The sequence below is a fragment of the Mytilus galloprovincialis genome, chromosome 8 (genome assembly GCF_965363235.1).
Source record: "Mytilus galloprovincialis chromosome 8, xbMytGall1.hap1.1, whole genome shotgun sequence".
NCBI lineage: Eukaryota > Metazoa > Mollusca > Bivalvia > Mytilida > Mytilidae > Mytilus > Mytilus galloprovincialis.
Window position 1 is genome coordinate 37,110,051 of NC_134845.1, and position 24,509 is coordinate 37,134,559.

The following is a 24,509-nucleotide window of genomic DNA, read 5'->3' on the forward strand; positions in this document are numbered from 1 at the left end:
AGATTTTGATAAATGTTTGTTTAAATTTAACCCATATGATCTCAAAACGTATGATCAGCTGGACCGTATGCGTATACTCATACGGTCCGACCGTACGCGTATGGTCGGACCGTACGAGTATACGTATACGGTCCGGACCGTACGCGTACGGTCCAAATACTCATATGGTCTGGAACATATATATATATCGACCTGTTAGTCAAATGCGTTTTGTTTAAATATACTTTTTCACTTTTTTGGTCTTTTGGAAAATGTTGTTTGTGCTGTTTTTAGACCCTTCTACAACGAAATTTGTTTTACATGCACACGTATAAAAATCGCGGTTTTTATCCAACACAATCATAGGTTTGAACGTAGTTTTCAATTTAGACTCGTTTATATTTTTTTCGTTTGGGCTTGTATCATATTTTCCCTCCGGTTTATATGATCCGTTCATCCTATATTGACTCTTAAAATTCAAGAGTCTATCTAAAAATGAGGGTACTTTTTTCTAAAAATGAGGGTACTTTTTATATGGCCTTCCAAATACTGTTTCGATCCCTAACATCACTGAAGAGACATTTATTGTCGAAATCCGGATCTGGTGTACTAAAAAAATATTGATACCGTATGTTTGTGGCATAACATCGTGGCCACAAGTTAAAAAAAAATTCTGTTTAGTATTAAATTTATATTAAGATCCATTTTGTTACATCTTGTGATCAATTTTATTTGGCAATCGCCAATGGCAGTCAGCAGGAATAAAGAACATCAGTTGTTCGACCTGTTAGTCAAATGCGTTTTGTTTAAATATACTTTTTCACTTTTTTGGTTATTGGAAAATGTTGTTTGTGCTGTTTTTAGACCCTTCTACAACGAAATTTGTTTTACATGCACACGTATAAAAATTGCGGTTTTTATCCAACGCAATCATAGGTTTGAACGTAGTTTTCAATTTAGACTCGTATATATATATATATATATATAATATATACGTATATTTAAATATACTTTTCACTTGTTTGTTCTTTTGGAAAATGTTTTTGTGCTGTATTTAGACCCATCTACAACGAAATTTAGACTTGTATATTCTTTCGCAAATTGTTTTGTTCTTCCCTCGCCGGGATTTGAACCCATGCTACTGAGATATCGTGACACCAAATCACCTGCACTGTAACCGGCGCGATAGACCACACGACCACCTGGGCTTCAAAATGAAGCTTTCGGTGTCCGGATGTTACCTTTCAACGTCAGTTTTAATCTAGCATCATACTACAGTACATGATATATAAGGCATGACGATGCTATTTTTACAGATCAGCATGACTGTGCAGATATATATATTCATAAAATAAAATAGTAAAATAAGTAAAAAGTTAACAGTTCCATTCTGTTGGGTACAATTCGTGGGCTTTTGGTGACAATCTACAGGAGTCTTGTTCTTTCGAACGGGCAGTCTTAAGATTTGTTAGGTGAATGTTGGATATATGGATTAAAAGATTTCAAAACCAAAAATATTTTTTCATTATGTGAAAGGAGGTAAACAAGTTAGCATTTTTCATTAATTTACTTTATATGATATTAGGAACATTTTTACTGTTTTAGATTGGTCATTGATTAGGTGATGACTGTTTTTAAAACGCCAAGTGGACATTATTACACACATATACAGGACACACACATATTGAGAATATATGGATTTACCCATCATTGTAACTAAACAGACACAATGAAAAGGTAACGTGAGAGTTTAAAAAAGACAGGCAAAAGATACCAAAGGAACATTCAAACTCAATTTAAGGATGTACTTGGGTGAGGTTTTGGAATTTGTGTCAAATGTTCGGACTCCTTGGTGTTTTTCCATACAATACAATGTAAAATATTTTGCCCCATAACACCCATTTATTTTTTCATATAAGACTTTATAGCTCATGAAAGGTCATTTACCAAAATTTTAGAAGATTCTTAATTTTCTTTCTTTTGTTTTGAGACCTAATAATACCAATGCAAATATAAGGTAAAAGTCAGAGTCAGCCTTTTCCCGCCATTTTTTAAATCTCAAGTATCTCGAAAAGGAGGTCCATGACCTATCAATATTTTTAGCTTATTTTTATCCTTAATTGATGCTCTACCAGCTTATAGTATCAATTTTCACTTCTTTATTTATCAATTTTCACCTTACTTCACCTAAGTACATCCTTAAGTCGAAATAAACTAAAAAGGTCCTTGGCAAAAGATAACAAAAAGGCCAAAAATCAAACAATTGCATGTACACAAAACAAGACATAGAAAACTAAAGACTGCGCAACTCTAACCCCACCAAAAACTGGGGGTGATCTCCTGTGATACGGGATGGTTAGCAGATCCTACTCCGTATGTGGCGCCCGTTGTGTTGTCAAAAGTTAAAATTTCACAGATTATCCGAAATTATTTCACTCTCCTATCTAAGACACATACATATCCCTTTTAGCTGAAAAGTCTCTGATCTTACTAAAAAAGGATGTGTGCACTTGTTGGCAAAACAGTTTATTTTTCTTGAAGTATTTTGTTTTCAGCTGGCCAGGGATCGAACCCAAGATCTCTCGCCCAACATGCTCAAAAATGCTTTACAAACTAGTTAAAGACACACGGTCATGTCTGAAAGTCGGAGAAGCGAATTCAAACACAAGAACAGTTCTCCTCATTTGTATTGCAAATAAATATTTATGACAGTTCAACAAAAAGTGTTTCCAGTAGTAGAAAAACACCGTGCTTAAATTTTTGTAGTTTACTATAAAGGAAAGATTTTTTGTTTATTTTTTATCAACGGAATTAACTAGAATAAACTTGTTTGGGTTGTTTAATCTTAAAATCGTTTAAGAAGTTTACTGCAGATATAGTTTAGTGTAAGCATCTCGAACAGATCATTTATATCAATTTAGGAATTTAAACTGAAAATCAGAAAACAAATGAAGATGTATATAGATTGCATCATTGTTAATACCATTTATCTTTACATAATTAAACTAAGATTAGTATGGTATAGGAGTTTAATCTCTTTACTTGATAGTTATCATAAAAAAAGAAGAAATAATCCATGTATTTAAATTAGTCTCCCATAAAAAAAAAATAATGTACGTGTTCTTTCGTTGATCAATATTTTTTTAAAGATCAGCTACAACAATACCGCGTTTAAACGTACTTTTTACAAAAGGATTTATGACGCATTCGTGTGTGAGCATCGAGTTTAATCTTATTCGTTTTTTTAATATAATAGTGTTTTTTTTTTTTTAAATATACATATAATTTGACGACAAGCGGTCGTCGATTTAAAAGTTGATGATTTGCGCTTTTAATTAAAGAATGAAAGGCATGGTACTTAATTAAATGTATCAAGAGATTAAGAAGTACCTATACCTGTAACATAACATAAAATATTACTTTCAAGATCTCTAATAAAAACATACTTGACATGACCAATTTAGACCAAAAAGAAAATTAAAAATATATGTCAGGAACAAACGTAACTTTAACAATAAGATATATACAACCTTTGTCGTTAGTGTTATATTTAGTCTGAACCGATATTATCAGTACAGGGTTTTACAGGTGCCATTACATTATACACATTGGTTCATCGTACAAGGATAGTGTGTCAACTTTGATCGCAGACAAAATGTCTGAATACGCTTATCACGATCGAAGCGTACCCAGGACCAATTTGACATATTGTGGACTTTAAATACAAGGGTAATAAGGTGGGTTTTGCATGCGAAGTAATATATCGTTAGTTCGTCTTCCATATCACTTGCCCCAATGGTGACTAGGAAATAAAAAAAAATCACTTGGGATCTCCCCATCGGCACTTATACTCTTGCCAAAGCGGGGCTACTGTTTGTATGTACAGGATATGTGTAAATATACAGCCACGTCCGGGCAGGATGGGGACACTAAATATGATGCCTTATGTACAGAGAGATTGTCATCCTCTGTTCACGCTGAGAAACCTTGTACTATATGTTTGAGGGTCCATGGGTGGCATGTTAGCTGCAAGTCAAAAGTTTAGTCCTATCTAATATACCCTCATTTTCAGGCGGCAGTCCAACTTTTCGCCGACCTTCATAGCGAACTGTCGGCAACTATTATAGGATCTACCTTTTATATAATTTGTTCTTGCATGAAATACCTGCCACTAGACGATAAACAACTAGCAATCAATAAATCAAACCATATCACCAACCATCATTTTATAGTACGGTTTTGATGGATGTCTTTACTGTATTCTACTGTTCGTTATTTATAAAAAGATACAAGTGCTATACGAAATGTATCATACAAATTCTAATAAACAGCAGAGGGAGGCAAGCATAGCAATGTATCTATGCTAAATAGTTAACCCTTTAACTCCGAGGTCCAGACATGTTGTCAATAAACGGACTACCAATTTGAAAGGTCATATACTTTTTAGGTTTGAAAAATACATGAATCGATATGCAGAAAGATAACCACTGTCTGCTTATGAAATTTTATTTTCATCCACCTGAATTGTTTATTTTCAATTCTTAAGATATGTTTTTGTTGATTTGTTTAAGAGTTGTGTTGCCCGATACCACTTTCAACCCTCTTATATCGATGTTTTTATCACTAGATTCTGTGGCTAAAACTAAGTTTATTATTATATATTTTAATAAACGTAGCAATCACATTTCTATTCTGTTATTGGCTCTTTGAAAGAAAGAAAAAGAAGCATATCTCAGCTTTCGTTAAAAGAAAGACAACTCTATCGTCACACAACCTAAATTGCATAGAGTTATAAGTTTTCTAAGATGCTTAACAATTTGTTTGTTTGTGATTTACTATAATACGTGTCCATTATTAAACATAGCTAAATATATCAAAATATACACAAAACGTTCAAATAATATTGATAACAACAGATGAAGTTTCACCGGGAAAAGTAAAAGTTACGAAAACGTGGCCATGTGACGTCCACAAAAAGACAACTTTTAAAAATGAGCAATTAAAGTATGATGTTTTAGAAAATAAATAGTACGCATAGACTATTGCAATAAAACAACAAAGCACAAGTTAATAGTATGTAACGAATACACCTCATTACTGACTCGTGGATCATTCAGTGGAGGTCTGATTAAACCTATTTTCGTGAATAAGGATACATCTGCATATTAAACACAGTTTTAAAACTTTTGTCTTCGACATACATAAACGTAGGTGGAAAAACTGTAAAAATATACGCATTTTATCAGATTTAAATGAATACTCAACAAAATTGTTTAATACACACTTAATATTTTTCGTCCGTTAAGGAGAGCAACCGGATCCACGGAGTGGTTAAGATTATTAAGTTAGGCAGCAACCATTTGATTTTCTGGAGGGGGGGGGGGGGGGCTATGGTTTTTTTTTTGGAAAAAAAAGTTTGTTTCCAGTTTTTGGAGAAAAAGATAATTTGTTTTTGATTCTGAGAAAAAAAAATTGTTTGTTTCACCCTCAGCTGCCACTATATGTAATGCTAAAATTGAAAGAAAAAAATTGTTTTCGACTTGTCGCGAAAAAAATAGATTGTTTTTCGCCGCAGGCGAAAAAAAAAGTTTGTACAGAAAAAAAAACCATAGCCCCCCCCCCCCCCCCCCCCCCCCCCCCCCGAAAATCGAATGGTTGCTGCCTTAGCACGGTGGGAATATAGTCTTTGCATTTAAATTGATGATTACTCAAATGAGGATAGATGTGGAATATAAGGTCATATATATCTGTGAATGGACTCCCTTTAGAAACAAAAGATGGTTTGAACAATGCTTGGAACAGTATGTTAATATATATGTTCCTGAACAGTGTAACTGAGAGGACAATATTATAATAAATGAAATTCATTCTTGTGTTTGTTTTTCTATCTTCTGCAGGGATAAATAAAATCTCAAAATTTGATAAAAGACGTTCTACTTTTCTAAATCACAAAATGCATGTAGTTTTTACATACACTGGTCCTTCTGTGACTTAAAACTTTTATTAGTTGTTCAGGTGTGTCTGTGCTCGGATTTAGTTTTGAAATGTCAACACTGCCATTTGTGCTAAGATGGTTCGATGAACCTTATAGTGTTCATTCGTCCTGAACGTGTATAAAATATTTGCCACTGAATGTTAAGCCGCTCAAAATTGATCAAGTTAAATGTTCTAAAATTGCAAAAACGGATTTTTGATTTAAATATACTCAGAACAGTTACCAACAAGACACACACAAAATCCTTCTGCTAGGAACCAATCAAAATCTGTGAAAGGAGGTTAAGTAAGCATGTAAGTATACTGGTCGTATCGGATGTACACTGGCATTATACACATGTATAGTGCGCCGTGCTTAACATAATGAAAGTCACTGCGAAAATCATTCTTTTATACAAAACATAAGAGGTGAATAAAATATTATTTGGTTAAAGATTGTCAGAAAATTTTTAAATGAAAAGTAATAAGGGGCGTTATGAAGAGTAGTGGTTACAAAATGGGTACCCGAAAATACAACAGTAACAATACTTTTGCTTACCTTACTTTGATAAGGTAATTTAAAACTATTAAAAAAAAATATACGGATCATTAACGACATAGAAGGTGTGAATTAATTGTTAATATCTATGTCAGTTGGCCTCCTGTGGAGAGTTGTCTGACACCACATCTTATTCTTATATAAAAAGTGCTCAATGAAATTTTAGAATAACGATTCTGAGATGGTTTCGTTAAATAAAGAAGCGGGTATAAATGTGTATAACAATAATATATGACCATGTCCATGTTTTATAAATATTGGTTTTCCTGTTGGAATTGGTTTACATAAGTTCTTTTGATGCCCTTTATAGCTTGTTGTTCCGTGTGAGCCAAGGATCGGTGCTAAAGACCGTACTTTGACCTATAATAGTTTACACATTCTGACTTGGACGGAAAGTTTTCTCATAGGCACTCATACAATGTACCACATCTTATGTCCATGTCATCACAAATTTTAGTTGCTTAAAACCCCAAAAATCATCCTAAGATTCAAATCTGTATACAAATATTTTTAATTCATCAATTTAATATATTTCTATTTTTCTGTAAATACATGAAAACTGTACACTAAATATACCACATTGTACATTTGCTCAGTTTAAGTACATTTGCTTAAAGTATGAATACAATATATTTCTATTGGTAAAAATATTTGCAAAATGAATGCTTTCTATTGGACATTCTTTATTACATAAGATCTTCTAATGATTGTAATTCAATTTTTATACCTCCCTTGATTATTACAGTAAAAAGTAAAGATGTTTAATTATATCTATAATATCAATTTATCGTGAAAGAAAAGAAGTTATGAAAATACCATTGTTTCACGATACCAATATTTCAAGTCTTTAATAAACATTTTCCAAAATTAAAGACAAAAAGTCTTACAGATTTGATAAAAGTACTGTATGCATGCAATATATTTTGAATATTGCACATGCTCCAGGATAAACAACTAAGTTTTATGACCTTTATGACGAAGATGACATATTGTATATATATAATGGTCTATTTATTTATGACCAATTGCAAACGTCTAAGAAGTATACATTTTGTATACACTGTCAGATTTGTGATGGTGTTGGGTTGTTGTCTCGATAGCATTATAATTATTAATCGTATTGTCAATGATTATTGTTGATCTCAGACTTTTTATTCATATTCATAAAAATCTACAGAAATCCATATAATTATACAAATTGAATACCTTTTAGTCCATTTTTGCCTAAAATTGATAGAGAAGCGTTGTTAAAAGCGTTGTAAAATCAGGGGCGGATCCAGCCATTTTAAAAAGGGGGGTTCCCAACCCAGGACAAAAGGGGGGATCCAACTATATGTCCCCATTCAAATGCATTGATCGTCCAAAAAAGGGGGTTCCAACCCCCGGAACCCTCCCCCTGGATCCGCCACTGAAAATGCTACAATATCTTGAGTATTAAGAATATTCATTTCCTAATTTGCTCGTTACCAAAACCATGGAGAAACAAGGGTTAAAAAATTAATGTTATATGTACGTGTAATGCCCATACAGAATATTTAATTATAACAGCAATACAATTCGTACATGAAATATTGAAATTACAATAATTTTTATAAATATCTGTAACCTCCCACCTAATAATCACAGCTGTTACTAATTTGGATACGATATACATATATGTATGAAATAATGTTAATATAAAATCAATGCCCATTTATTTCATTTGATAGTGACTGACTAGTTTTGTGATAAATTACACATTTTATCTCGATTTCGTTCATCTATTACATAATTCATTATTTATATCTGTTCATATGTATACCCAGATTTTCTAAAACACGGGCAACAAAAAAATGTCGTTGCCGAAGATTTTTGGGGAATCCCATGGTATGCTTTAGTGTCCCAGGCATAGACGTGAACTTGAGAAAATTTCGTACCACGCATAGCAACAACTAGTTTTTCGTGGTGTATTCCAATGTTCGTTGGTTTCACGTCCATTCCGAATTCGTAGGTATTACTAACTGGACACGTGATGAAGTCTCCCTCTGGTGAGAACATCTGTACTCGGAAATTATTGGCATCTGCAACGTAGATGTTGTCATGTTCATCGACGCAGACGCCCATTGGGTAAAACAATTCGCCATTTTCAGAACCTTGGTTTCCTATTGTCAGAAGAATTGTCCCATCGTTTTTATGAACCTTTACTCTGTGGTTCCCACTGTCGGATACGATGACGTTATTTTTACTATTTGTGCAAACGTAGTACGGTAAAAGAAAGTGATTAAGGCCACTCCCACGTGACCCAAATTTGAATGACGGTTGTTTCCTTTCCGTGAAAAATTGAACGTTGTTTTGTTGTAAACTTGTCACAATAATTTTATCTTGTCTCGTTACTGTAATACCAAAAGGGTTATCATATTTATAGAAAGATCCGAAAGAACCAATTAGCCGTCCATCTAACCCATATTCTCGGATGTTATTAGATCCAGCGCGACTTACAGACACCAGAACTGTTCCAGCTCTTGTCAATGTGACGTCACGTATCGAACAATCGCACACAAATTCACATCTGAATTCGCCTCGTAAAGAGTAAACCAAAACTTTGTTTAAACTACAGTCTGCAATAACAATGTCGTCTGTTACCTTGGAGATAGTAAGTCCTGAAACATGAACCAAACCTTGTTGTCCAACACCGAAATGTCCGAACTGAATCAACAGCCTCGCGTCTTTGTGGTTTGTAAATACGACACGTTCTTTACCCGGCTGTAGAACTGATGTTAGTTCAGTAATACTATTCCTACCATAACTACCAGAAAGTTCTTTGGCGCTTATTTCCCCGCCACTAGATTCTACTGTGTTTTGTAAACTTTTGATGAAATAATTGTCAGGAAATCCACTTATTCCATTTTGAGGAACATAAATGATCTGGAAAAAAAATTACATGTTTGTGATTATTACACTACAGAAAAAGCTCTGATATGAAGGATTTCCCGTAAATCACTCAATGAAGTTTATCCCTTGTGGTAGCTTAGAATGGTGTAAAAAGGGCTGGGTTGGATTGGGTTGCTCTGTGACTAATGAAAGAGTTCAATACCGGACACCTAGGACATGTCTTTGCGTCTGGTTCGATATATGTTCGGATTTTTATTGAAGTGAATAAGATGGATATTTTCAACATTATACAATATATAAAAAGACATGGGCAGCAATAATGTATAAAATAGAAATGTTTTGAAAAATGTCGATTTGATTGACTACTTTAAAATGATCAAAATTAATTATGAAAGTTTTAATTTTTATGGAATCAATTCTAAATTCTAAAATTAAAGTTCATCCGGTGACCCTGTTTTATAAATTGTACTGAAAAGACTATATATATGAAATGCAATTACAATACTATACAGACATAGTAATCCTTCTATATCAGGAGATGGCTCTATAATCAATAATACTGACTTGCTTATATATTAGGTCACAACGTACAGCGTCAAACAAAAAGACTGAAGATGAGTGTGAATGTAGGCAGGTACAGAGTGGCACCTGCCTAAGCTATTTAATCTTATTTAAATAACATGTATGGTTTCGCTATGCCTGTAATCTCCAACGAGTACGTGAGCAAAGAAAGATCAGACATTTTAATCAGATTGAACAGTATTTATATTTAACCGAGGCTATTGAACTATCATAACTATGATTGAACTCAACAGTCGACAGTTATCCCAAATTCCAGTAACTGAATACGACATTACGTCAGTTATTTCATGTATAAAGGATCACGACAACTAATGTTTTATACTTCAACTTCTCTTAGTCGACGACAAAGCTACAATATTAATGAAAATTTTAACATACGAAAACTGCCTAGTAATTGAAAAATGTTCATAATCGAAAGATTGGGTTTTCTTCATATGATTCGAATATTCCATACAAGTATTAGATATTGTACCGAAGTCTTCAAAAGTAAACAGGGATCAATAGTACGATGTGTCAAATTCTGCCTTTCAAAATTACATGCATTTGTTTTCATTTACGAATATAGGATCATGTGTAAGAGCTTGTTTTGTGTAATGTAGAAGCAGATAAACTTTTAAACTTCGGTAAAGGGTAAATTGTTTACTTAAGTAGAATGTATATGCACTGGTTTTCATATATTTATAAGTTTATTGGGGAGTCTTTTATGGGCCTCTCAAACAAAATGTTAATTAAACCAGTATTACTTATAAATTTTCTTTTTTTCTTTTTTAATACAAAACTCTGGAATGATGTACATACTGTCCCTATAGATTATTTGCTCATATTTATTATATTTATTATTCAAATCACATTTCAATACCTTGTGAAAAAACACACACACCGGCTCAGTTGCTACTCAGTTAAAATACCCGAACGCAAATTTAGACACAAAGTGAAAGTAGAGTTAATTATATATGTATATAACGTTTTTCCTTAATCAGTTAATATGTATAACTATAATATACCTGTCTGCAAACTGGACAAGGAAAATGACCAAGATTTTCATAGCGGCTAACAATGTAATCCCGAATACAATCCTCACAAAATGAATGTAAACACGAGAGAGCTTTTGGCTTTGTGAAGGTCTGTAAACATATCGGACACGATAGGAAAGATTCTTGTATTTCACCAACAAGTGTGTTACTAGCCATCACATTTAAATAATATAACACCTTTCTCTTGGTGTCGCATTTGCACAATATAGATTATATATGACTGTGTAATAGCCACATGACAGCCGGAAATTTTCGAGTACAGGTGTTTACAGTTTTTATCATCAAAACAGAACGATAACTGCAGAGAAAGCCTAGAGCACATCTATTTAAAGCTTCATTGAAGTTGCATTCTAAAAATAGTCTTGCATTACCTATAACATTTTTCGTTTTTAAATCCGAAGTACAAATGTATTCATGTGAAACAGGAAATAGCAATGACCGGTCAATGTCCTTTTAGGCTTCTAGATAAATATAACTTAAAGGTTTTAAATGTTTATTGCTGTTAAACATAGTCCAAATTCAATTATCTCATTTATATATTAACATATGACGAAGTCATTGTGTAAATGATTTTTTTTATAAATATCAAAAATTAATTTATTAATATTAAAAATTCAATTGACTAATATTGAAAATTCGATTTATCAATTTTAAAAAAAATATATTTAATAATTTTTAAACTTTGATTTATAAATATTAAAAATTCGATTTCTTAATTAACATGATTAATATTAGCAATTCGATTTATCGATATCAAAAATATTCCGTAAGACACAAAAAAAATCAATAATAAATTGTGAATGATTAACAAAGGCTTGATTTGTTCAATATTTTAATTTAGAATCGCTATTGTAAATAAACTCACCATAGATACCAGGATTACATTTTGTATTTACGCCAGACGCGCGTTTCGTCTACAAAAGACTCATCAGTGACGCTCGATCCAAAAATGTTTAAAATGCCAAATAAAGTACGAAGTTAAAGAGCAATGAGGAACACAATTCTATAAGTTTTTCGAAATACAGCTAAGGTTATCTATTCATGAGGTAGAAAAGCCTTATAAATGAATGAATCAACCTAAAATCTTAATGTCATGAATGTTATATATTTGACTGCTATCTTTACGCATCTTGAAAATAAACCGCACTTTGCCTGCGAGTCGTTTCCTTAATTTACAGCCTCTAGACATTGTGTGGTTCAGCAATGTCTATTACTTCTGTGTGGTGTAGTACAGTACATCAGAGTTAATAGTAGTTTGATGATTAAATTTGTTTTGTTAAAAAGTTGTTTTGAAGTTTGAAATTACAGTAATCGTCCAATAAGACAATATCCCTTTATTTCAAAATTATTTTGATACCTATTTTCTGTGGAAGTGTGAAGTTCAATTCTTCTTCAAAGGAAAAGAGTCAGAAGTCGGTTTCACGAAGATTGATTGTAAGTCATAAATAGTAGTAGTCAGTTTTTTTTGTGAAATTGACTCTAAGACTTTACCTATCGAATATGTTTTGCGTTTGTGTCATTATTTAAACGACGTTTTTTTTTATTTTTTTTTTGTTTTTTGTTTACAAGGCTAGCACACCCTAATTTTGAGTTTGGGTCAAACACAGTCATGCAGTCCAGATCTGGCATTTATACAATTCCATTAATAGGTCACAATCATTATATTCAAACTATAATACGTTTTTCTTCTTGTATTTCTTTCTGTAATGTTATGACAGTTTTCCTATGTTCTGAAAATGTTGAAAAGACTATTAGTTTTAATAAAAAAAATGTATTGATGATTTTTTTAAATATAGATTCAACAAACTGATATATCTCCTCATTCAATGTATTATATCCAGTCTAGTTAGATCCTCATGGGCAGTCAAGGTCGTTAAACACCACACAGTAGTAGTATTAGGATATTCTCGTTTATGATTAATAAGTACTACATTTCAGCATTAACTAAGAATTGTATTAACTTTGTCATTGAGATATACAGATGTCTTTTTTTTCGATTTTTTTGTCTATTTTATTATTGTAATTCGATTTTTGTTCTGGTGTAAATAAATCATCAAATTCTATCATCTATTTGAGCAATATAACTTTAATCCTACACAATAACAGTTAGAGATAAGGTCTTAATCTTACTTCTTTTTTTTACTGTATTTTTTTTAACCTGATTGACAAATAAAGTAGTTCTTTTAACGCTTTAATTGTAAACACTTAAAACGCATATCATAATTTCAATTTCTCTAGTTACTTGAACATGTTGATGGTGTCTATAGTATATTTTAGTAATTTACCAAGAATAACAAGTATTATAGACTTTTCCTTTGTCAAATGATTCATAAATATTTTTGTTCTGGGTGGACACATCCGTATAATTACTGTTTACTGTCTGATTTTTGTAACTCGCGAATGCCATGTGTGATTCCAAATTTTCAGCCATTCTAATGACATGCTCTTAGCCGAATGTTGAATCAACGACTTACAATTCTTCATTATTTGTAATGTTAAAATCAAAAGTCACAATTTGATTTCCATCTACTATCCATAAACGACCATTAAAAATCGCAATAGCCGTTGGTTTATCTAGTCCGTTTCTTGCATCGATTATACATTTTTTTTTATTTCAAGTCTTTGTTTAGAACATAGACACTATGATGTCGAAAGTCGGACACAAATACATTGTTATTATCTGTACACATTCCGTAACATTCAAAATATGAAGCAGGGCGATATCCAAATATTCCCTTAAATGTTTTACTCTTTTCACATTTATCATTGTCTAATTTTAAGACCTGAATAGCATGCAAGTAATTTTTGTTGTAAGTGGATGTTGATAGATTTAAAATATACGCATTTGATCCTGCATTTTGCATAAAACATGGCATGTTAAAACAATCCGAATAGAAATTATACTCTGTGGTCACAATGCCCTCTTTGTTCATTTGTAAAACACGATTCTTATAACCTTGTCGTTGTTCACTTGATTTTGATATTAGATAAACTGCCAATGATTCGTTATTTGTATTACAGAAGCAATACGAAATCATTTCCGGATAACAGACTCAGTTTCCCACGTTTGCGAATCTAACAAGTCGTTTGTTTTTAAGAAGTTTCATTATGACACCATTGTTATTTCTTAGAATCAAAACACACCCGTCCTTCAAAACAACAATGTCACCAACATCATTGACATAGGCTGTGTCGTCTAAAGATTGATCGACAATTTTATAAACTTTGCGGTCAGCAAGAATCCATACATCATTTTCAGATATAGGACATATTTTCTTTATGCGTCCTTTTTCTTTGTCAAGTTTATAAACCTGAAATGGGTTCTCCTCTTTTATTTCGTCCGATGATCTTTCTATTGAATCTTCATCAACGTCGTCTTTTGCATCAAACCACTCATCGTCTGTGTCTGATTCACAAGGATCTTCTGTTTGTGTTGAAACAGAGACATGCATTGTTGAGGAAATAGTTATTGATTCGAAGACTTCAACATCAATCATTTCATTTCTACATTTTACGTCCGTATTAAAATTTGGCTTCTGATAATTTTTTATTTTGTTACAAGCAACGGTGCATGCTTTTAATTCAGAAAGAAAATGGATCATTTCCTCGAGTTTATATTCAGGAAGTTTATCTATATCAAATTTATCAACATCAGATCGCAAATTTTCGACACCGGTTTTGAATTCCTGTGACGAGATCTGAAAGTTGTTGAACATATTATGAAGTCCTGATAACAGACATTTCTCATGCAAATGAGTATTTTCCGTCAAGTTTTCTGCATTTGTATTAATTTGGTCTTCTATATCACTTTCATCGTTCGATAACTGTCTCCCGTTTTTATCGATTACGGTATTAAATTCTTCAATTACTGTAAAACAGTTTTCGTTCTCGGAAAATAAAATGCTGATTTGATTGCGAATATCCTCTTCACCGTCTTGTAATCGACAAAAATTGTGTTTTTCATGAAATTCTACTAAACATTGGAAACAAAACAAATGTATTAAATGTAAGTTCTGTCTTTCGTGAAAAATGATATAATAAAAAAAATCTGAGAACATACATGCATCATCTATAGGTAAAACACTTGGTGCATTATAAAACTTCCACCTTGAAATTGTACACTGTAGAAGGAAGAAATCAGACTCTGTGCTCTGAATATGCACACTTTTGATATATATATTTATATTAAAGATCATAGTAGAATATAGTTGGGAAATCTCAATTGTAAATCATGTCCAATTCAACAACAAAACACACCCATCCCTGTACACCCAAGTGTAAATTAACATGAACCAAAATGATATAAAAATGTTTACGTGTTTTCAGTTTGTTTCTGCATTTGTAGAAATATATCAAACAAACATATCTCTTTATTTTGTTTTGGCGTTCGGAGCGCTTTTATTGGTTTATTTTCGACAAATATTAAAATAATTAAACGATTATACGTTTATTGTTGCCCAGTGGGTTTTATTTAATGAATTGTGTGATTGTAAATTTCAAGAAATAATTTTTGAAATACTGAATTGAAAGAAAAAATATATGTAACGGGGTCTGAGATATATAATTTTATTTCGTCCCAACGGATGCGCATTAAGTGTTGACACCCCAAAATGACAGGTCTTTGATAACTTTTTCCTCATTCCGATGTTGCTGTCCTGTGTAAACTGTATTTATAAGATTACAGTATCGGCAATCTATTTTTTACAAGTTTCGGAACCATATTCTCTGTACAGTCCAATAATATTCCAAAAACTGGTTACACTTGGAACATTTAGGAAAAGTTGTGTGCCAAAATAACCGAGTTCAAGGACAATTGTATTATTCTACTTTGTTAATTCCATTCCAAAAATCATTTTCTGTCTGATTTTCAAAGACTGCTTGTACTATGTATTTTCAACAAATTGTATCCCGTATTATTTTCCAAAAGAATTTTATTTTTCTATTTTGCAAGAAGCGTTTTTTTTTTTTTGGCGTTTTTTTTTTTTTTTTTGGCAATTAATTTAAAACGAATTGGTTTCTTACGAAATTGCTCAAATAGTGTCACAAAAATTCCCCGTATTTTCACAAATTAATCTGCGTTTCTATAGTTTGGATTTACGGGGGCGTAGCAGCCGGCTGCCGTACCAATAATTTTCGTTAACTTATCACATTTTTTTAGAAATGATGGTGAATTTGGGATGTCCCTGTCAGAATCGGCTAAAAATGTTCCTTTGTTCATACATTGTCACAAAAATTGTCTGTATTCACCTCAAAAGCTAACAAAACCTTTAAACATACTTATTAAGAAGGGTTAGTTACGATACTGTCAGTTCACTCAATATTGCTTATTTTGGCTTTAATATTGATTCACTTGGACAGGGTTCTTCTCATATATTCTATGATGGTATACTACTAAACCCCTAACGGCAGGGATTGTGCTTGATATTCATATGATGAAGACAATATCATTTATTAGTTTAATTCAGGTCTCGAGCTCGCATGTCTGTAACTGCTAGAAGCCTGTGTTAATTTATGTATCATTGTCAATTTGTTTAGTTTCTTTTGTGACCTATTCTGACATCGGACTCGGACTTCTCTTCAACTGAGTTTTACTGTGCGTAGTGTTGTGTGTTTGTTTTTTCTACATTGACTAGAGGTATAGAGGGAAGATTGAGATCTCAAAAACATGTTTAACTAGCCGCATTTTTGCGCCTGTCTCAAGTCAGGAGCCTCTGGCCGTTGTTAGTCTTGTATGATTTTTAATTTTACTCTTTTTCTTGGGAGATATTGAGGTCCCCGTAATAAAATCATCACAATGACCATAACTTATATATAACATAAACTTCGACAATTGAACCATATGTCTTTGACGAAAGATGTGTACAGAAGTCATCACTAGAAACCACTCCATAAATGCCAATAAGAAATTCTAGCTTTGGATCCATCCAATCAATTTATAATAGAAATTTAATGGAGTAGAATACAGCATCAAAAATGTTTAACCCTTACTCTTTATTTATATACAAGTCTCACGTCAAAAACTATTAAATTTGTGCATTTTACACTTAATTTATGTTTTTGAGCAAAAAAAAAGGTCCTAAATAAAATTCGACCCGCTACGCTCGGCATTGAAATTTATTATACGTACTACTATGAAAAATCCCCTGTATGCCTAGACACATTGAATGGCATCCGACACAAAGTTGGAAGTATAAATTTAAGCCAAGATATTCCACTTTTTGTATCCATTTGGATTGTTGACTTTTTGACATATTTCATGTTTCAAATTCTTTTCTTTTTTCTATATTTTGAATTTGACTTTAAAAAAGTGAGATAACTCAAATTGTTACTAAAAAAATGATGTTTTCATAAGCGAAATTTAAGGGTCAGGAGAGGGTCAGAATACAGGATTTTGCACCATTTGTTCCAACATTTCTCGGGCCCTTTAGCGGCCCCGAACCCCTGCCGAATATCCGCCTCAACGAGGTGGGATGAGTCGCTTCGCGACCCATTATATTTCTTGCCGTACCAATATAAATTTGAGTGCTACACCTCTGAATTTTATACTTTAAAATTAATCGGGAAACGGCGTGCATCAGAGTAAAGCTGGGGGCACACATTCACGATTTTTAGGTTGCATTGGAATGTCCCTCCTAGATGGAAATTTGTATGCGTCTGAGTAGGTTGCATTGTCGAAATGCGCATCTGTTGCAAGAAAATTGGTACCGTTAATTTTATTGCAGGCATATTGCAACTATCGTTCATCTATTAATGTATCTCTTTTAAGCGCATCTACTCCTGAACAACTGGATGGATATTGAAGAAATATTTACATGAGAAAGTTCTAAATGTTAAAGGGGAGATACTCGTTACTTTAATAGTATGGTATTACTAATTTTCTGAGCGAAACTCTTTCTGAATGTTTTATGGATTTTAATGAAACGTATGTCGGAAAAGGTAAGGGAGAGAGAAAAGGGAGGGAGAAAGGAGAAAAGGGCGGGAGAAGGGAGAAGAGGGGCGGGAGCAGGGAGAAACCTATCCCTCTGTCCAGCCCCTAAAAAATGGTACTCTAAAGACAACATAAATTGACAACTCGAGCGATGTAAAACCCGTGCATTTGTACGATTTCTAGATACTGATATCTTCTCAATAGCTTCTAGATAAATATAACTTAAAGGTTTTAAATGTTTATTGCTGTTAAACATAGTCCAAATTCAATTATCTCATTTATATATTAACATATGACGAAGTCATTGTGTAAATGATTTTTTTTATAAATATCAAAAATTAATTTATTAATATTAAAAATTCAATTGACTAATATTGAAAATTCGATTTATCAATTTTAAAAAAAAAATATTTAATAATTTTTAAACTTTGATTTATAAATATTAAAAATTCGATTTCTTAATTAACATGATTAATATTAGCAATTCGATTTATCGATATCAAAAATATTCCGTAAGACACAAAAAAAATCAATAATAAATTGTGAATGATTAACAAAGGCTTGATTTGTTCAATATTTTAATTTAGAATCGCTATTGTAAATAAACTCACCATAGATACCAGGATTACATTTTGTATTTACGCCAGACGCGCGTTTCGTCTACAAAAGACTCATCAGTGACGCTCGATCCAAAAATGTTTAAAATGCCAAATAAAGTACGAAGTTAAAGAGCAATGAGGAACACAATTCTATAAGTTTTTCGAAATACAGCTAAGGTTATCTATTCATGAGGTAGAAAAGCCTTATAAATGAATGAATCAACCTAAAATCTTAATGTCATGAATGTTATATATTTGACTGCTATCTTTACGCATCTTGAAAATAAACCGCACTTTGCCTGCGAGTCGTTTCCTTAATTTACAGCCTCTAGACATTGTGTGGTTCAGCAATGTCTATTACTTCTGTGTGGTGTAGTACAGTACATCAGAGTTAATAGTAGTTTGATGATTAAATTTGTTTTGTTAAAAAGTTGTTTTGAAGTTTGAAATTACAGTAATCGTCCAATAAGACAATATCCCTTTATTTCAAAATTATTTTGATACCTATTTTCTGTGGAAGTGTGAAGTTCAATTCTTCTTCAAAGGAAAAGAGTCAGAAGTCGGTTTCACGAAGATTGATTGTAAGTCATAAATAGTAGTAGTCAGTTTTTTTTGTGAAATTGACTCTAAGACTTTACCTATCGAATATGTTTTGCGTTTGTGTCATTATTTAAACGACGTTTTTTTTATTTTTTTTTTGTTTTTTGTTTACAAGGCTAGCACACCCTAATTTTGAGTTTGGGTCAAACACAGTCATGCAGTCCAGATCTGGCATTTATACAATTCCATTAATAGGTCACAATCATTATATTCAAACTATAATACGTTTTTCTTCTTGTATTTCTTTCTGTAATGTTATGACAGTTTTCCTATGTTCTGAAAATGTTGAAAAGACTATTAGTTTTAATAAAAAAAATGTATTGATGATTTTTTTAAATATAGATTCAACAAACTGATATATCTCCTCATTCAATGTATTATATCCAGTCTAGTTAGATCCTCATGGGCAGTCAAGGTCGTTAAACACCACACAGTAGTAGTATTAGGATATTCTCGTTTATGATTAATAAGTACTACATTTCAGCATTAACTAAGAATTGTATTAACTTTGTCATTGAGATATACAGATGTCTTTTTTTTCGATTTTTTTGTCTATTTTATTATTGTAATTCGATTTTTGTTCTGGTGTAAATAAATCATCAAATTCTATCATCTATTTGAGCAATATAACTTTAATCCTACACAATAACAGTTAGAGACAAGGTCTTAATCTTACTTCTTTTTTTTACTGTATTTTTTTTTAACCTGATTGACAAATAAAGTAGTTCTTTTAACGCTTTAATTGTAAACACTTAAAACGCATATCATAATTTCAATTTCTCTAGTTACTTGAACATGTTGATGGTGTCTATAGTATATTTTAGTAATTTACCAAGAATAACAAGTATTATAGACTTTTCCTTTGTCAAATGATTCATAAATATTTTTGTTCTGGGTGGACACATCCGTATAATTACTGTTTACTGTCTGATTTTTGTAACTCGCGAATGCCATGTGTGATTCCAAATTTTCAGCCATTCTAATGACATGCTCTTAGCCGAATGTTGAATCAACGACTTACAATTCTTCATTATTTGTAATGTTAAAATCAAAAGTCACAATTTGATTTCCATCTACTATCCATAAACGACCATTAAAAATCGCAATAGCCGTTGGTTTATCTAGTCCGTTTCTTGCATCGATTATACATTTTTTTTTATTTCAAGTCTTTGTTTAGAACATAGACACTATGATGTCGAAAGTCGGACACAAATACATTGTTATTATCTGTACACATTCCGTAACATTCAAAATATGAAGCAGGGCGATATCCAAATATTCCCTTAAATGTTTTACTCTTTTCACATTTATCATTGTCTAATTTTAAGACCTGAATAGCATGCAAGTAATTTTTGTTGTAAGTGGATGTTGATAGATTTAAAATATACGCATTTGATCCTGCATTTTGCATAAAACATGGCATGTTAAAACAATCCGAATAGAAATTATACTCTGTGGTCACAATGCCCTCTTTGTTCATTTGTAAAACACGATTCTTATAACCTTGTCGTTGTTCACTTGATTTTGATATTAGATAAACTGCCAATGATTCGTTATTTGTATTACAGAAGCAATACGAAATCATTTCCGGATAACAGACTCAGTTTCCCACGTTTGCGAATCTAACAAGTCGTTTGTTTTTAAGAAGTTTCATTATGACACCATTGTTATTTCTTAGAATCAAAACACACCCGTCCTTCAAAACAACAATGTCACCAACATCATTGACATAGGCTGTGTCGTCTAAAGATTGATCGACAATTTTATAAACTTTGCGGTCAGCAAGAATCCATACATCATTTTCAGATATAGGACATATTTTCTTTATGCGTCCTTTTTCTTTGTCAAGTTTATAAACCTGAAATGGGTTCTCCTCTTTTATTTCGTCCGATGATCTTTCTATTGAATCTTCATCAACGTCGTCTTTTGCATCAAACCACTCATCGTCTGTGTCTGATTCACAAGGATCTTCTGTTTGTGTTGAAACAGAGACATGCATTGTTGAGGAAATAGTTATTGATTCGAAGACTTCAACATCAATCATTTCATTTCTACATTTTACGTCCGTATTAAAATTTGGCTTCTGATAATTTTTTATTTTGTTACAAGCAACGGTGCATGCTTTTAATTCAGAAAGAAAATGGATCATTTCCTCGAGTTTATATTCAGGAAGTTTATCTATATCAAATTTATCAACATCAGATCGCAAATTTTCGACACCGGTTTTGAATTCCTGTGACGAGATCTGAAAGTTGTTGAACATATTATGAAGTCCTGATAACAGACATTTCTCATGCAAATGAGTATTTTCCGTCAAGTTTTCTGCATTTGTATTAATTTGGTCTTCTATATCACTTTCATCGTTCGATAACTGTCTCCCGTTTTTATCGATTACGGTATTAAATTCTTCAATTACTGTAAAACAGTTTTCGTTCTCGGAAAATAAAATGCTGATTTGATTGCGAATATCCTCTTCACCGTCTTGTAATCGACAAAAATTGTGTTTTTCATGAAATTCTACTAAACATTGGAAACAAAACAAATGTATTAAATGTAAGTTCTGTCTTTCGTGAAAAATGATATAATAAAAAAAATCTGAGAACATACATGCATCATCTATAGGTAAAACACTTGGTGCATTATAAAACTTCCACCTTGAAATTGTACACTGTAGAAGGAAGAAATCAGACTCTGTGCTCTGAATATGCACACTTTTGATATATATATTTATATTAAAGATCATAGTAGAATATAGTTGGGAAATCTCAATTGTAAATCATGTCCAATTCAACAACAAAACACACCCATCCCTGTACACCCAAGTGTAAATTAACATGAACCAAAATGATATAAAAATGTTTACGTGTTTTCAGTTTGTTTCTGCATTTGTAGAAATATATCAAACAAACATATCTCTTTATTTTGTTTTGGCGTTCGGAGCGCTTTTATTGGTTTATTTTCGACAAATATTAAAATAATTAAACGATTATACGTTTATTGTTGCCCAGTGGGTTTTATTTAATGAATTGTGTGATTGTAAATTTCAAGAAATAATTTTTGAAATACTGAATTGAAAGAAAAAATATATGTAACGGGGTCTGAGATATATAATTTTATTTCGTCCCAACGGATGCGCATTAAGTGTTGACACCCCAAAATGACAGGTCTTTGATAACTTTTTCCTCATTCCGATGTTGCTGTCCTGTGTAAACTGTATTTATAAGATTACAGTATCGGCAATCTATTTTTTACAAGTTTCGGAACCATATTCTCTGTACAGTCCAATAATATTCCAAAAACTGGTTACACTTGGAACATTTAGGAAAAGTTGTGTGCCAAAATAACCGAGTTCAAGGACAATTGTATTATTCTACTTTGTTAATTCCATTCCAAAAATCATTTTCTGTCTGATTTTCAAAGACTGCTTGTACTATGTATTTTCAACAAATTGTATCCCGTATTATTTTCCAAAAGAATTTTATTTTTCTATTTTGCAAGAAGCGTTTTTTTTTTTTGGCGTTTTTTTTTTTTTTTTTGGCAATTAATTTAAAACGAATTGGTTTCTTACGAAATTGCTCAAATAGTGTCACAAAAATTCCCCGTATTTTCACAAATTAATCTGCGTTTCTATAGTTTGGATTTACGGGGGCGTAGCAGCCGGCTGCCGTACCAATAATTTTCGTTAACTTATCACATTTTTTTAGAAATGATGGTGAATTTGGGATGTCCCTGTCAGAATCGGCTAAAAATGTTCCTTTGTTCATACATTGTCACAAAAATTGTCTGTATTCACCTCAAAAGCTAACAAAACCTTTAAACATACTTATTAAGAAGGGTTAGTTACGATACTGTCAGTTCACTCAATATTGCTTATTTTGGCTTTAATATTGATTCACTTGGACAGGGTTCTTCTCATATATTCTATGATGGTATACTACTAAACCCCTAACGGCAGGGATTGTGCTTGATATTCATATGATGAAGACAATATCATTTATTAGTTTAATTCAGGTCTCGAGCTCGCATGTCTGTAACTGCTAGAAGCCTGTGTTAATTTATGTATCATTGTCAATTTGTTTAGTTTCTTTTGTGACCTATTCTGACATCGGACTCGGACTTCTCTTCAACTGAGTTTTACTGTGCGTAGTGTTGTGTGTTTGTTTTTTCTACATTGACTAGAGGTATAGAGGGAAGATTGAGATCTCAAAAACATGTTTAACTAGCCGCATTTTTGCGCCTGTCTCAAGTCAGGAGCCTCTGGCCGTTGTTAGTCTTGTATGATTTTTAATTTTACTCTTTTTCTTGGGAGATATTGAGGTCCCCGTAATAAAATCATCACAATGACCATAACTTATATATAACATAAACTTCGACAATTGAACCATATGTCTTTGACGAAAGATGTGTACAGAAGTCATCACTAGAAACCACTCCATAAATGCCAATAAGAAATTCTAGCTTTGGATCCATCCAATCAATTTATAATAGAAATTTAATGGAGTAGAATACAGCATCAAAAATGTTTAACCCTTACTCTTTATTTATATACAAGTCTCACGTCAAAAACTATTAAATTTGTGCATTTTACACTTAATTTATGTTTTTGAGCAAAAAAAAAGGTCCTAAATAAAATTCGACCCGCTACGCTCGGCATTGAAATTTATTATACGTACTACTATGAAAAATCCCCTGTATGCCTAGACACATTGAATGGCATCCGACACAAAGTTGGAAGTATAAATTTAAGCCAAGATATTCCACTTTTTGTATCCATTTGGATTGTTGACTTTTTGACATATTTCATGTTTCAAATTCTTTTCTTTTTTCTATATTTTGAATTTGACTTTAAAAAAGTGAGATAACTCAAATTGTTACTAAAAAAATGATGTTTTCATAAGCGAAATTTAAGTGTCAGGAGAGGGTCAGAATACAGGATTTTGCACCATTTGTTCCAACATTTCTCGGGCCCTTTAGCGGCCCCGAACCCCTGCCGAATATCCGCCTCAACGAGGTGGGATGAGTCGCTTCGCGACCCATTATATTTCTTGCCGTACCAATATAAATTTGAGTGCTACACCTCTGAATTTTATACTTTAAAATTAATCGGGAAACGGCGTGCATCAGAGTAAAGCTGGGGGCACACATTCACGATTTTTAGGTTGCATTGGAATGTCCCTCCTAGATGGAAATTTGTATGCGTCTGAGTAGGTTGCATTGTCGAAATGCGCATCTGTTGCAAGAAAATTGGTACCGTTAATTTTATTGCAGGCATATTGCAACTATCGTTCATCTATTAATGTATCTCTTTTAAGCGCATCTACTCCTGAACAACTGGATGGATATTGAAGAAATATTTACATGAGAAAGTTCTAAATGTTAAAGGG

The 24,509-nt window shown here is 32.3% G+C and overlaps 1 protein-coding gene across 1 annotated transcript; it reads right to left on the reverse strand.

Moving 5' to 3' along the window:
* Window positions 1-7,004: 7,004 nt before the first annotated feature.
* Window positions 7,005-11,247, reverse strand: LOC143085692 (uncharacterized). The gene is made up of 2 exons (XM_076262187.1): window positions 10,969-11,247; window positions 7,005-9,415 (listed from the first exon to the last, which is right to left on the reverse strand). Exons 1-2 carry the CDS (start codon window positions 11,152-11,154, stop codon window positions 8,291-8,293), a joined length of 1,311 nt encoding a protein of 436 aa, XP_076118302.1. The 5' UTR covers window positions 11,155-11,247; the 3' UTR covers window positions 7,005-8,290.
* Window positions 11,248-24,509: the final 13,262 nt, after the last annotated feature.